The 14,751-nt window shown below is 33.4% G+C and overlaps 1 protein-coding gene across 1 annotated transcript in view; it reads right to left on the bottom strand.

The window, feature by feature from the left end:
- The window catches only part of LOC137615376 (uncharacterized), a 157,101-nt gene that overhangs the window by 104,045 nt on the left and 38,305 nt on the right, over nt 1-14,751 (bottom strand). Inside the window, exons 2-7 of the mRNA XM_068345193.1 lie at nt 3,538-3,671; nt 3,093-3,220; nt 2,523-2,639; nt 2,225-2,377; nt 1,755-1,901; nt 1,262-1,444 (exon numbers count right to left, since the gene is read on the bottom strand). Of these exons, the coding sequence (XP_068201294.1) occupies nt 1,262-1,444; nt 1,755-1,901; nt 2,225-2,377; nt 2,523-2,639; nt 3,093-3,220; nt 3,538-3,631 (822 nt within the window). The 5' untranslated portion in view covers nt 3,632-3,671. The remainder of the gene's footprint in view (nt 1-1,261; nt 1,445-1,754; nt 1,902-2,224; nt 2,378-2,522; nt 2,640-3,092; nt 3,221-3,537; nt 3,672-14,751) is intronic.

The raw sequence follows: 14,751 nt of genomic DNA, 5'->3' as shown, positions 1-14,751 counted from the left end.
CTATGATTTACACTTCCAAGGAATATTTTGTCAAGGGGTGACAAATACCGAATTTTTCCCATAAATTCAATAAAAAAGAAGAATGACAGACCCCTTACTTTCTTAACTTTAGGCTAGCATAAAAATAGCCCTAATAAGAGACACTTCTCCAAAGCCTCTTTTAGTGGATCATACACTGCTTGGGTGAAACTATGGAGTGAGAGAGTCACGTCTCATCCTGAGGCCTGAGGTTGTGGAATAGGCAAGATTGTTCAAAGCTCTTTGAGACCTCTGCTGAAACAGAAGTCAATAACCTTCACCAACAATACCGGGAAATGGACTGGGTAATAGCCTTTTACTGCAAAGGTAAATTAGATTTTGCTTTGTTGGAGGGAGATGAGAAAGTCTGCAACCTGGCAAAGAGACTTCTGAGGAAAAAGATATCACTCACAAAACCCATGATGGTGGGCCTGCTGTAGAGTACCAGATGATACCCAAAATTTTACTAGTAATACTCCAAGAAAAGTTTCTCAAGGAGCTCCTGGATAATCTCCAGTCATGATAAACAAATGGCACTAGGAACCAGTGGCACCTCAGCAGATGGAGCTCCTTTAGTAGCATGAGCCATGAGGGCATTTCTCTAGGTACCTCGTGTAAAAGCTCAGTATATTGGGGTGCTACTTGGTTGCTGCCTATAGAGTCACCAAGGTCATCCAGAGACCAGGTGTAATCAACAGATGATTGAATCAATGATTCAGAATGAATGAGGAAAGCCTTAGGCAAGTTTCTCATCTTACCCAGAAATGGACTGAATTTGATGGGAAAAACATAAGTGTATAAAAACTACTGTGTCCTATTTATCCTTTCATATGGCTCATCTAAAGGATTTGCATATGAATCAGAAGTGAAAGCTAGAGAAGATTAAAACTGAAGAAGTTAGACAGCTAGGTAAGAAGAGACTTAGAGGAATGAAGGAAAAGTAGAAGTAAAATCACTTCCATGTTTTATTAGATGTGGACAAGTTCAGATTTTAAATGCTAATTTCATGAAATTTCATATTTCATAAAATAATATAGTTACAATTAGTATTACTGTAATATCTTAGTGCTATGTTATCACTCTAATTTTTGTTAAATCTTTTTATACACAATTATAAACAATTACTATTGTAGAAGGACTGGGGATACTGGCCTTCAAATTCAATTATTTGATTTTATGACTTCCATCACAGACTATGAGCCCTCTAACTTCACTCAACTTCATTCTTAAAAATCAGACTTACCTGTATAGCTTGATGCAACATTTTATACAAACTAGGTCTGAATAAGAATTGACCCATCTTATCATCAGTACTTCTGGAAGTTTTCATTCTCTTTTCTTTAAGTTCAAGTTTTCTTGATACTTTCTCTGTTACTCTTTTCGGAGAAAAGTATGCATCTTTTGGATCATTCGAACTTAATAGAACCTGTTGAAACAAAGGATTTTTAAAATAATGCTATGCAAGTTAGTATAAAAGAAAAATAACTTCATAATGCACATAATAAAGTACAGCATACAATTGAATAGTCAAGAGCATAACTCTTAAAAGCTGTCACTGATAATTGTTTTTAACACTGGGTTGAAGTGAAGCTGGTCCTTCAATTACAATGACCTTAATTTTAATTTTTCCCCAGAAATGCAGTATGATAATATCCAGCCAAAATTAGTCCCACTTATATCAATTATTCCAAAATTTGCACTCTTTAAGCTAAAACAACAGGAAGGAAGCTAATTACATCAGAAGAGCTACGAATTGGAGAACCACTGCGAAGAGATGCATCAGGTGCTGCCATGCTGTGCAGATGTGCCATCAGGGACATAATGGAATGGCTATCATGAGAAACTACCTGATTTGCAAAGTCCATTAAGGTGTGGTCTTCAATCTGGAAATTAATTTTTATATAAGAGGAAACTCTTAGTAAAAAATGCACAAAATATAGTAAGAGAAAACTCTTAATAAGAAAAATTCATCAACACTTTACTACTGAAAAACATTCATCACAATCTTAGCACATCTACATACAATTGAAAGTTTGATTTTTCTTCACCGAAGTATTTAATCTAAGAATACAGCTGATGTTTTAGAAGTGTAGCTTTTAAACACTTGACTCGAGTGTAGTTTGTAATTACAGGAAATATCATCGTTTTTTGCTTCATAAAATTCCAGTGGTAACATTATTTAGGAGAGAATTTCTTAAGAACTGACCTTATCTTTAAGTTCCTGGTAGAGAAGGAAACGCTTGTATAGCGTGTGAATGGGTCGCATATACTCTTCCATTGTATCGAGGGCAATTTCCCACCGCACCATATCTTGCATTCCATCACTCAAATCTCTAAGAGAATTGGCAATTCCATGAACCTGCATTAAAGTGTAATGTTACAAAGTGGGTATTAAACAATAATAGCCATAAATAATAAATATAAGATTAATTATGTATTGATTTGAAATATTTATTATGAGTTGGCAAGTTATAAAAGTACTAAACTTGATTTTTTTAGCTTACTCCGTGTTCCATTTGATCAAGTCGTCGACTCAGCAACTCAAACATGGCAAGAATCTTTCGATCAGCCATTGGAACATAAGATCCAAAGTTCATATCTGCTAAGGAAACATTGAACACCTGAAAGTATTGGAGTTCATTATACATTGGGAAGAAGCAAGAAATTATATCTCATATATCTTGTGATTCCTATGAAGTATATTAAGCGAATTTCAAGATATATTAACATTTTTATATGCAATTTTTATTATAATTATGGTAATTTTACAAAATTCTGTTAAATGAAGCTCTGTTTATGACTGAAATAACCTTTCCCAAGTGTACCAGAATCCTAAATTTGAGTTTGAATGACTGTCAGTTACACTTTCATACTATCAGTTAAATGTATAATATGCACATATGTAAAATTGACCCAAGGCTAAATTATAGAAATTAGCTATGCTGGGGAACTGATAAAAAATGAGTCGGAAAACAATAGAACTTGACTTAACGAATACTGAAACCATAATTTACAGCCCCCTTTCCAGTAGACAAGAAAACAATAGCATACTTTTACCGAAAATGAAAACACACCTGACTGGAAATCACATTGATAAACTTTGCAACACCCATGCCAATCTGACCAATGTTAATAATTCCTTGGAGAGCTCCCTCCACATCTCCTCCTAGAATTGGGGTAAGCAGGTCCAAAATATTTTTCACTGAAAAGGAAGAGGGATCTTGAAGTGTACATTAAAACATTATAAATTCTTAAAATTTTGTTGGGTGTGTTCCACTAAAATTCTCATATGCAAACAATATATCTACATTTTAAACAATATAGTATTTGCAAAATATATTGTACTAATCATATGCACAAAATTAGTCTTGAGTTTTCAATATTATATAGGCATTTTACATTTTGTATAAAAACATTATGGCCATTTGTTCCTCCCAATTTTTTAACTTTAGCCTCTGCCAACGGAGGCTATTGGATTAATTATTTCACTAGCCTTCTCTCACATAAAAATTGTCTTACCAACGTCATCATCCAAGTCCAACTCCAGTGAAGATGCAGGTGGGGGTACCTGGCACAATAACCCCAGGACCAGCAGTAGCGCTAGCCACCTCATCGTCCTGTGTCCTGAGTTCCTTTTGTTTTTTCAAGTAACTCTGTTAGAAGAAACATCATAATATATTTATCATGTCATACTGTACACTATACGACAGGTTAATAAATAGTTTATATATAACATATCTGTTTTTGACATTGTTAATAGTTTATATAGGACATATCTGTTTTGACGTTGTTACTGTTTTAGAATGATTTATTGTTAACTTGTTCTCATCATTTATTTATTTCCCTATTTCCTCTCCTCAGTTATCTATTTTTCCCTATTGGAGCCCTTGGGCTTATAGCATCTTGCTTTTCCAACTAGGGTTGTAGCTTGGCTAGTAATAATAATAATAATAATAATAATAAAACTTAGTAGGTTCAAAGACACTGTTTGTAAGTCGAATTTTGATAAATTTTGGCCTATTATTATTACTTGCTAAGCTACAACCCTAGTTGGAAAAGCACGATGCTATAAGCCCATGGGCTCCAACTGGGAAAATAGCCCAGTGAGGAAAGGAAAAAAAGAAAATAAAATATTTTAAGGAGAGTAACAACAATGAAATATCTCCTTTATAAACTAAAAATTTTAACAAAACAAGAGTTAGAGAAATAAGATGGAAGAGTGTGCACGAGTGTACCCTCAAGCAAGAGAACTCTAACCCAAAACAGTGGAAGACCATGGTACAGAGGTTATGGCACTACCCAAGACTAGAGAACAATGGTTTGATTTCGGAGTGATCTTCTCCTAGAAGAGCTGCTTACCATAGCTAAAGAGTCTCTTCTACCCCTACAAAGAGGAAAGTGGCCACTGAACAATTTCAGTGCAGAAGTTAACCCCTTGAGTGAAGAAGAATTGTTTGGTAATCTGTGTTGTTAGGTGTAGGAGGACAGAGGAGAATATGTAAAGAATAGGCCAGACTATTCAGTGTGTGGGGCAGGCTTCACCTAACTAACATGCCTACGATTTTCATCTACAAAGGTCAACAAATAGTCCTGTTTAATATGGCAATTGTCTTGCCTACTGCATTAGATTATATAATATTGTTTTATTACAGCATTTAATTACAAACTTTTGATGCAATATATGAGATTTATGATTTCAGATGGATTTGTTTGTGTCTCCAAACGTTTGTAATTCAAATGTTTGTAAGTTGAGGACCTTTATGCTTATATGAACAATATAGCATTCTGCTTTTCCAAATAGTGTTATCGCTTAGCTAGTAATAATAATGATAATAATAATGTTTATAAAAAGGTAGTGATTATACTCGATCATTTTAATTGTAATTCAGCATCAATATCACCAGTCAGGATGACATAAAACAGCAAGCTGATAACCTATAATTAACATTATCATTATTATTCCTTACAATAGTTAGATCAGTATTAATCCTATGAGTTTTGATGTAGAGAGTATTTGCACCATATAAGTGTTGATAGCAAGGGTTATCATTATATCATATTGGTTCTGTTCATAGAAGCCATTAGATCCTATGGGATTTTTATGAGAACCATTGAATCCTATAGACTATTATAAAAGAAGCTTTGGTTCCTGTGGACTCAAATAAGAAACCACTGGATACTACTGGCTTTGACATTAGGGTCCTATAGATCATAGTCACAGTGATCCTATGGGCTATCGAGTAAGAATCCCTATATAGGAGAAATTATGTCGCCTCCAGATCCATTTGGATTTGATGGTGTTGCTTTAAAATCCTAGGCTCCGGTTATAGGGACTTTTATATCCTCGGGGCATAATGAGCATAGAGTCTTTAAGTTTTATGGAATTGGTGGCGTTTAGATCCTGACTTTCATAATAAGAAACTTGCAATCTAATTGGACTTAACAATGGACTACTGGACCCTATGCCTCTTACGGGTTTTTACTGCATGGGAAATGTTAGCTCATTATTTTGGTGTCTAATTTGTGCCCTTTGATTCAAAAGGGGCCTTAGACTTTAAATACTGGACTTGATAACAGTGACCCTTTGAATGTGTTATTAATCGAGAGTGTAAATCATAGAGGTTTTGACCTTATGAAATTTGTGAGGTGGAAAATGTGCTTTTACATTTATATGTTATTAACTTTGATACTGAGATTGTTCTCAAACCACGTTAATTTTTTATAATAGAGGTAGAAATTATCTCTCAATTGTTGTATGGAGGGGTCTTTAAAACCACTGTTGATTCATAACATTTCTTTAATTGTGCTCAATAGAAGAAAATATAACTTTCTAAATATTGTAATCTTTTTTATTGTTCTTATATTTCTTTGTTGTAAACTCTTAATAAGAACACTGCTCCTTTGTTTTCCAGAACGATGAACATCAGCACAACTGCAGCATTAATCATGAACAGTTGCCTTTGGAGCATCTTGAACAGGCTGAAAATCTCCCAGCTTAAACAACTCTAGCTCTTGCTGTGATCAGTAGGTAAGTCTTACTGTCTGGCCACTGGTCATCTTGTCTAAATTCAATGTATATTATCTCAAGGCTATGAGAACACTATTAAAAGGTCTTATTTTATCATTATTATTAGTCGTGGTAGTATTGGTGTTCTTTTAAAAAGACAAGTGGATTTTTTTTTGGCATGCTTAGTTACAGACAAGCTTTAGTGAAATTGGTATAGGCTAGTCTAGGGGTTAAGCTATTCACATAAATGAAGAGTTAAAATTGAATTAAAAATGTTGTATTTCCATAAATGCACTGATTTATAATAGTTCAAATATCTTGTGACGTGTGCGCTTCCAACCCAAAAACTCGAGATATCTTATCATTTCTTGTTACGTTAGTCAGATTCATTTGTCATGCAAAGGTCCGGCCCAATTAGACAACCTCTTACGTGGAAGGGACAAATTTAAAAATCTATTCGTATTAGTCAATCTTTTTCTGACCTTGAATAAAACTATATAACATACAAGAAGAGGTTCATACAACATATTATTTTTTCAATATAAAGGTAAATAAATTACACAATAATATGAAAATAGTTTCGTAAATTATTCAAAACATCGCTGGAGTACTGTATAATGATAATTTCTTATGCCTATGGTCATGAAAAAAATATCAATAGAAGAAAATTTGTCTCTTTTCGATATCGGAAGCGATAAAGTAGTTTGATATCTGGGATATAGATACTCTCATATAATATGGATCAGCTGTTACTATGTGAGTCAAGGCTAACTATGAAGTACAGTCTGTGTACAAAACTTCCACTGTGGCTACGCCATGAATAGAATGACTGTGTCACAAACACGTCAAACCATTTATCCCTAAGAACACACCACAATGTATTGCCTTTTGTCTTAAAACTGAAATTATTTCTTTTCATGCATTCACATAAGCAAGCCATAATATTACGGGAAGTTTGTATATAATTGTGTAGTATATCTACAGGTTACACCCCTCTCTCTCTCTCTCTCTCTCTCTCTCTCTCTCTCTCTCTCTCTCTCTCTCTCTCTCTCTCTCTCTCTCTCTCTCTCTTATTTTTTACCTTAGATTATCCAGAAATTATTTTTATGTACAATAATTAGAAGTGTTGTAAAACTGCTTTAAAATATTTATTTCGTGAACAATTGTTTTGAATTTGTTCATAAACATTCACTGCAAACATACAGTATTTTGCCTTGGGGAAACAAAAAACCGTAATCGACCAAGTTTTATCAGGCCAGTGACCAGCATAGCATGGAGTTCTCTCTTATCCCGTTTCCCCAGTTTTATAACATTATCATTATTATTATTATTATTATTATTATTATTATTATTATTATTATTATTATTATTATTATTATTATTATTAAAATGTTTGCCCTTTCTTGTATAGGCAAGTCCATTAACAAACTTTATTATGCTTATAAATGGCCCGATATGTATCAAAGTAAACCACACATACGTATATATATATATATATATATATATATATATATATATATATATATATATATATATACATATATATGTATGTATATATATATATATATATATACATATATATGTATGTATATATATATATATATATATATATATATATATATATATATATATATATATATATATATATCGTTATCATCAGGCGTTACTAGTCTACTACAGAACAAAGGCCTCAGATATGTCTTTCCATTTACGTCTGTTTATGGTCTTTTTATCTCAGTCCACACCCGCAAACTTTCTTATTTCGTCAACCCATCGTCTTCTTTTCCTTCCCCTGCTTCTTTTGCAACCTCCAGGGTCCAAGGACCAATTATTATTATTATTATTATTATTATTATTATTATTATTAGCCAAGCTACAACCCTAGTTGGAAAAGCAAGATGCTATAAGCCCAAGGGCTCCAACAGGGAAAAATAGCCCAGTGAGGAAAGGAAATAAGGAAATAAATAAATGATAAGAATAAATTAACAATATATCATTCTAAAAACAGTAACAGTGTCAAAACAGATAGGTCCTATATAAACTATTAACAACGTCAAAAACAGATATGTCATATATAAACTATAAAAAGACTCATGTCAGCCTGGTCAACATAAAACGTAATGTCCTTCTATTGTGTCTTTCTCATTATATGTCTTGTCCATGTCTATTTCTTTTTCTTACATATTGTTACAATGTCCTCTAATTTGGTTTGCTCTCGTGTCCATGTAGCTCTTTTTTGTCTCTTGGTGTTATTCCCATCATTATTCTTTCCGTTGTTCTTTGAGTTGTATCCAGTTTATGTTCTAAGGCTTTAGTTAGGCTCCAGCTTTCTGATGCTTAAGTTAAAACTGGTAGGACAGTCTCATTAAATACATTTCTTTTTAGAGAAAAAAAGAAAAAGTGGTATTTAACTTTCATAATCTCATTTTGCGTACCAAATGCTCTCCATCCAATGCTTATCCTCCGTTTAACTTCGGTCTTGGGGGAAACACTTCCTGTCTGTCCTAAGTATGAATATTCAATAACAATCTCTAGAGGTTCGTCCGTATCCTTTATTTTTTCTCTGCATTTTCATCGAATATTATCTTAGTTTTACTCATATTTAGTTTCATTCTTACGTTTCTTCTTTCTCTATTCAAATCTTCTATCATCTTTTGTAATTCCTCGCACGTACTAAACATAACTATTTCATCTGCAGATCTTTAAACATAACTATTTCATCTGCAGATCTTAAGTTGTAAAGGTATTCCCTATTGATATTAATTCATATATTTCTCAATCTAATGTATGTTTGTTGCCTGTGAATGTACAATAAATGCATAGGATTATATATATATATATATATATATATATATATATATATATATATATATATGTATATATATATATATATATATATATATATATATATATATAATGCAAGTGTTCAGTGTGGTTCTCTTCTTGGGTTTTTTTTTTCTTTTTACCCTCCATGAATTTTAAACTGATAATATGGGTTAAAGTTTGCGTTGAAAGTAATAATACCTACTAAATGGTTATTACTTTTCTGTTCAGTATGTTCCCAGAGTATGTTTGGTACATAAAATTAGTCTAGCAGTCAGAGTTGATTTCATAATTGTTTGGTATTATAGTAGTAACAATTCCATATTTTCCTAGACGTCACTGGATTTCTTTTTATTAATTCTATAATATTTTATGGCAATACACAGTAAAATGGAATACCGTCCCAACAATGGTAGGTCTGTCATGTGCATATTATTATTATTATTATTATTATTATTATTATTATTATTATTATTTCTTTTTTTTTACCTCCGCCAACGAAGTTGGAGAGGAGGTTATGTTTTCGCCATTATTTGTCTGTTTTGTGTTTATTTGTTTGTGAACAACATCCTGGCCACAATTTTACTCATAATGTAGTGAAACTTTCAGGGATTAATTGTTATGTTAAGACGTGGAAGTGATTCAATTTTGAAAGTCCTAGGTCAAAGGTCAAGGTCGAGCAATAGGTCGTTTTGCTTGTGAACAACTTCCTGGCCACAGTGATACTTTCAGGGATTAATTGTTATGTTAAGACGTGGAAGTGATTCCGTTTTGAAAGTCTTAGATTAAAGGTTGAGAAATAAGCTGCCGTGGCGGAGGTCTGCGCTGTACTGAGTGCCCGTCTAGTTCATACATTTATAGCCCTATATCTTTATCAACAATGGCAATATTGTGATGACGCTCGCCTACAAGAGGATTGCCATCTTGGCTTTCATCAATATTATAGGTATTTGTTTCTTAAAAGTCATTAATTCCCGAAAGTCCTACTATAGTTTTCCTTGAATTTGTGTAAAAAAAGAAAAAGAAAAAAAAAGTATTCTGTGTTGCACGAGACGGTGCAACGGTTGTAATATACAAGATGTATCATTCAGTTGGGAAAGTGAACCCAAAGTTTTATTTCATAATTAACACTAAGATAAGCAAACGATAACCGGATAATACCATAAATCATAATTATATTTAACAAGTATATGGATTATCGATGATCTACGCCAGGATATAGAGTACAACGTACGCTACGTGTTCAGGACTTGGTGGCTCTTATCATAGTTGGATGAACTTGGATCTCAGGAATTCCCAGTTTCGTCACGTCACTTTAGTACGTTCGCACCATTTCCTAATGAGCGTACGTACATTAGATCATGGATGCACAAGAGACTGTAAATTAAGATGATGCTTTCATGAAAAAGAAACCCGCAGATTCAACGCAACGAAATTCATTAAACACGCCTCGATCATTCAAATGAGAGGCCGTTGAACCTGATTTGTATGCTTCCACACAATCGAGACTGCGAATAAAGATATTTCCTAAACAGCTTAAATATGAAATTGTGGGCAACCTGAACTCCAGCTTAATTTGAAACCGTATTAAAAATTGTTAAGCATTTCACAAGATTGGAAATTAGCCAACACAATTGTTATTTTAAGTGAAAAAAAAATGTTTTAAAAAGGACCTGATCACTGGAAATATGTGTTTTTCATCGAAGAGTATTCTCGTATCCGCAAGCAGTCTTAGAAATAAGAAAATGGCAAAGAAAAAAATATGTCTTTTTACAAGGTAGGTTGAAAAGCAAGGTGATAGATGTAGGCCTAGTGGTGTGAAGAGGAATGGCTAGATATATAAGATAAGATTAAAATGAATTGGAGAAAGTGAAAATAAAGGCTGTAAATATAATCAAGAATGTGAACTACATAAAAAGAAACTTAATATGAGAGTAGAGAGAAAATATATGAAGTAGTGAGTATGATTTAAAACTGAAGGGAAGGTAGTGGATAACGAAGTTTTATGGTGGGATCACAGGGACAGCTGGAAGTGTTGTCGGACATAAGAAGGTATGGAGAGGGAATAAAAACTCCCAGTGATGGGAAGATCCTACAAAATGTTTAGCGAAGGAAAAGAAGGGTTAGACAGGATGTTTTTCAAGATCATGTGATTCCATGTAGATATGAAGGAGGATGGATAGGGTAGTCAAAGAGAGAGAGAGAGAGAGAGAGAGAGAGAGAGAGAGAGAGAGAGAGAGAGAGAGAGAGAGAGAGAGAGTTACACAACTTTGAGAGATGAAGATGAACAAGACATTCATCTGGAACAAAAATATTCTACATGAACCAAGGAATCTTGGAACAAAATATACTAGTGGAGAGTTTCTGTCATTTCTAAAATGATGTAATCTTGGGTGACTTTTTTTTTTTTTTTTTTTTTTTCTCCTTTTTACACTGAAGAGACGCAAAGGCAAAACAAATTAGAATAGAAATGATAAATGAAAGACTGATATTGTTTGTGGAAGTGATTAGTGAGGATATAAGAACAATGGGTAAATTGAAATGCTAGGAGTTCATGGAATTCAAGCAAGATGTAGCACGCCTAGAGTTATATGGCGTGAAAGGCGTCCCTAAAGGCGGGAAAATGTTCCTAGAGAATGTGATGGTAAAAATATTTTGTCATACGAAGCTAAATGCAACAAAGGCAACTGTAGAAAGCATAAGGACATTGTGTTAGTGTTACTTCGTATATCAAAGAAAGTGTATTATGATTGAGAGAAAGAAAGAGAGACGGAAGAAGGACGTAAAGGTTAGATAAGGAAGTGTTTATAGATCATGTGTTTGTTATGGTATGAAAGAAATAATGATCGGCCATAATAAGGGATACAAAGATATCTATTGAATAGATTATAGATACACAAAACAATAAGAAAATTACATAAAATTATCGACATTGAAGGATAGTTAATTGAAAATAAACAATTCATTAGAAAATCAATCAAGTCAATATAATTTAGTTTCATTTTTGATGATATAGTAAAGATCATGACTGGTGAGACCCATTCAAAGTTTTCATGATGGAACTGAAATATTTAATGTAGATTGGAGATTGAGTGATGTGGTATAAAAAGTAGAACAGAGACATTGTTATCTTAATGTCTGCAGAGGGGTTTAATGTCTTCATGGGTGGAGTGATAAGAGAAGACAAAAAATTACACTAGATATTAGTGTAAAGTTGTGATATACGAAATCTGATTGGTTTATCCAACTGGAATCAATACGAGATTATTGAAAAGGTTGTGAATATAGCATGGAATGGTTGATATTTGTAGATGATTTAGCAACGATATAAAGAGAAACTACCAGAGGATTATCTGTGGTGTGAAAACTGAACTGGCGACAAATATAGAGCTACTGGTAAAGATGATGTAAGGGAAAAGATGGATCGGTGATTTGAGATGGTTTGGTGAAGTGGAAAGAATGGGTGATGGTAGGTTGGTAAAAAGACTTAATAATGGAGACGTGTCGGGTGAGATGAAGAAAGGAGCTTTAGAAAAGATTCGATGGATGTAAAAGAGGTGATCTCTTGGAACTCCTCAACATGCAGTGAGCATCAGAGGTGGATAGCGCAAAATACAGTTTGTAGGGAGTTGGTTGAACTGCAGATTAGCCTTTTTTGTAGGTTTGGAGTGAATAATGTTGAGAAATAATTTTATATTGTGGTCATCACCAATCTAACAGAAGATGCATGAATGTGACGTGATAATTGTGTTTTTCTTTGATAAATTAAACGGATAAGAATATATATATATATAATATATATATATAATATATATATATATATAATATATATATATATATAATATATATATATATATATATATATATATATAGAGAGAGAGAGAGAGAGAGAGAGAGAGAGAGAGAGAGAGAGAGAGAGAGAGAGAGAGAGAGAGAGAGAGAGCGCTTGGAAAGGAAGTTTTAAAGGTCAGTGAATCACTCAGCTATTTTTGAGTCCGGAAACTTCCGTTTTTCTGGTAATCCTGTTGTTCCATTTATTATTCAGACAACAACAACAAAAACACTTGAGTTTGTAAGTCGTGAATAAATATTAATTATTTTAGAGCCCCTTAAAATTTAAAATAAAACTTTAGAAAATGGCGAGAGGACCCTGTAACGTCAAAAGTGGCACACATAAATAACATTTTAATTTATCTGCTATAAAATGGCAAAAAGAGCACTCCAATATACCCTTCCCAGCACTAATAAAGAGAATGTGTTCCAACATTATCTCATTCCCCTATCTGAGGTGGGGTTATAAAAAGTCATTCCCATATTATTCCCAAAACTGCTGAATAAGGAAGAAGTCCTGCGTAGTAAAACTTACACAACACAAGTTGCTACATACACTCACAGAGAAGGCTCATAAACAGCAAGGTCAAACAAATTTTTAAATTTCTTTCCCAGACGTTTTCCAAACTATCTATCAAACCCTTTCCGGACTTCTATCTCCTCCTGCCTCCGAGCATTCTTGAATTATCCTCTCTATTTACCAATTTGTTATCTATTCTTTATTCAGGATCAAATCACATATAACAATGATGCATTATTTCAACTATGCTATCCATTTTACCAAAACTATGGTCCACTGCATTTTCCCTATATTGATTATTCTTGCATAAAATATTATACACGAACAGTTCATTTCAACAACTAGTCATTTTCCCTTTCATTCACATTCTCAACCTAAACATCATACTAGCCCACCTAGACTTCCACAAAAATGCAAGTCTATTTCTCAATCTTTTGCAAACATTCTGTAACTTTCCTTATTATGCTAATTCTGTGACTGCCCCTGTGAGATCTTGTTATCATATATTTAATCAGTCGGTTTTATTTCTCCACCATCCAGATAAACAATCATTTGTCCATTTTTCTGTTATTCAATTACCATCATACCATTACTCTTGTTTGAATTTACTCTTAACAACCTCTCCTTGCAAACCTTTCCAAGCACTTTTACCAGATTTTGTAACTGCTCCTTACTGTCCATGATCAATACAGTATCATTTGCATGTATCAATCGTTGCATACGCCATTCTCAACTAATTTTTTATCCCACAAATTCGTACCTACATCCAAAGTTGTTTTGCTAACCTCTTGCGTCACATCATCCGTAAAGATATTAAACTGCCATTTAGACCTACTTACACACGAACAAGTCTCTCCCATGCATACAAACTCTAACACATGTTTTGCTTCCGTCGTAAAAACCTTCAATATATCTGAACAGCTTATCGTCGATTTAAAACTTTCTTAACATCCTTCACATTACCTCTCAATTGCGTCATACGCTTTTTTAGGTTCATGTTTGCCATTTACTTTCAAACTTCTCATATTAGTGTTTCATAACAACATTTGATCCATGCATCTTCTTTCTTGTCTTAACTGAAACTATTCTTTCTGTCTCTCTTTTTTACCCATCTTAATTTCCTTAATCAAAATTGTATCATGGACCTTCCTTGGTATAGTAAGTAATGCTATTTCGCTATAATTCCTGCGGTTGCCTTTATCACCTTTACCTTTCCACACCTATTTATATAGAATCTTTCCCATTTTCCAATATACCTTGCAAACCCTGGTCAGCCTCCTGATCACATTATCACCAACATACTTAGTATTAAAGTTGAAATCCCATAACACCTGGTGCCTTTGGTTTAATCTCTAAACATATTTTTATTTAATCCTCAGCATTCACTTTCACAAGCATCTTTATACAAACTATATCAAATCTTACATCCCTCTATTCTACCTCTTTTAAATAAATTTTCCAGCCTAGAAATCGTCAAAATAGTCCCTTACCCCAAGACTAGATTTATATTTGACTGAATATCTCCACTTGCACCATTTATTTTGACTTTTGA

Source organism: Palaemon carinicauda, chromosome 21 (genome assembly GCF_036898095.1).
Source record: "Palaemon carinicauda isolate YSFRI2023 chromosome 21, ASM3689809v2, whole genome shotgun sequence".
Classification (NCBI taxonomy): domain Eukaryota; kingdom Metazoa; phylum Arthropoda; class Malacostraca; order Decapoda; family Palaemonidae; genus Palaemon; species Palaemon carinicauda.
The sequence above is the reverse complement of the archived record's forward strand: the minus strand, read 5'-3'. Positions and strand labels throughout refer to the sequence as shown.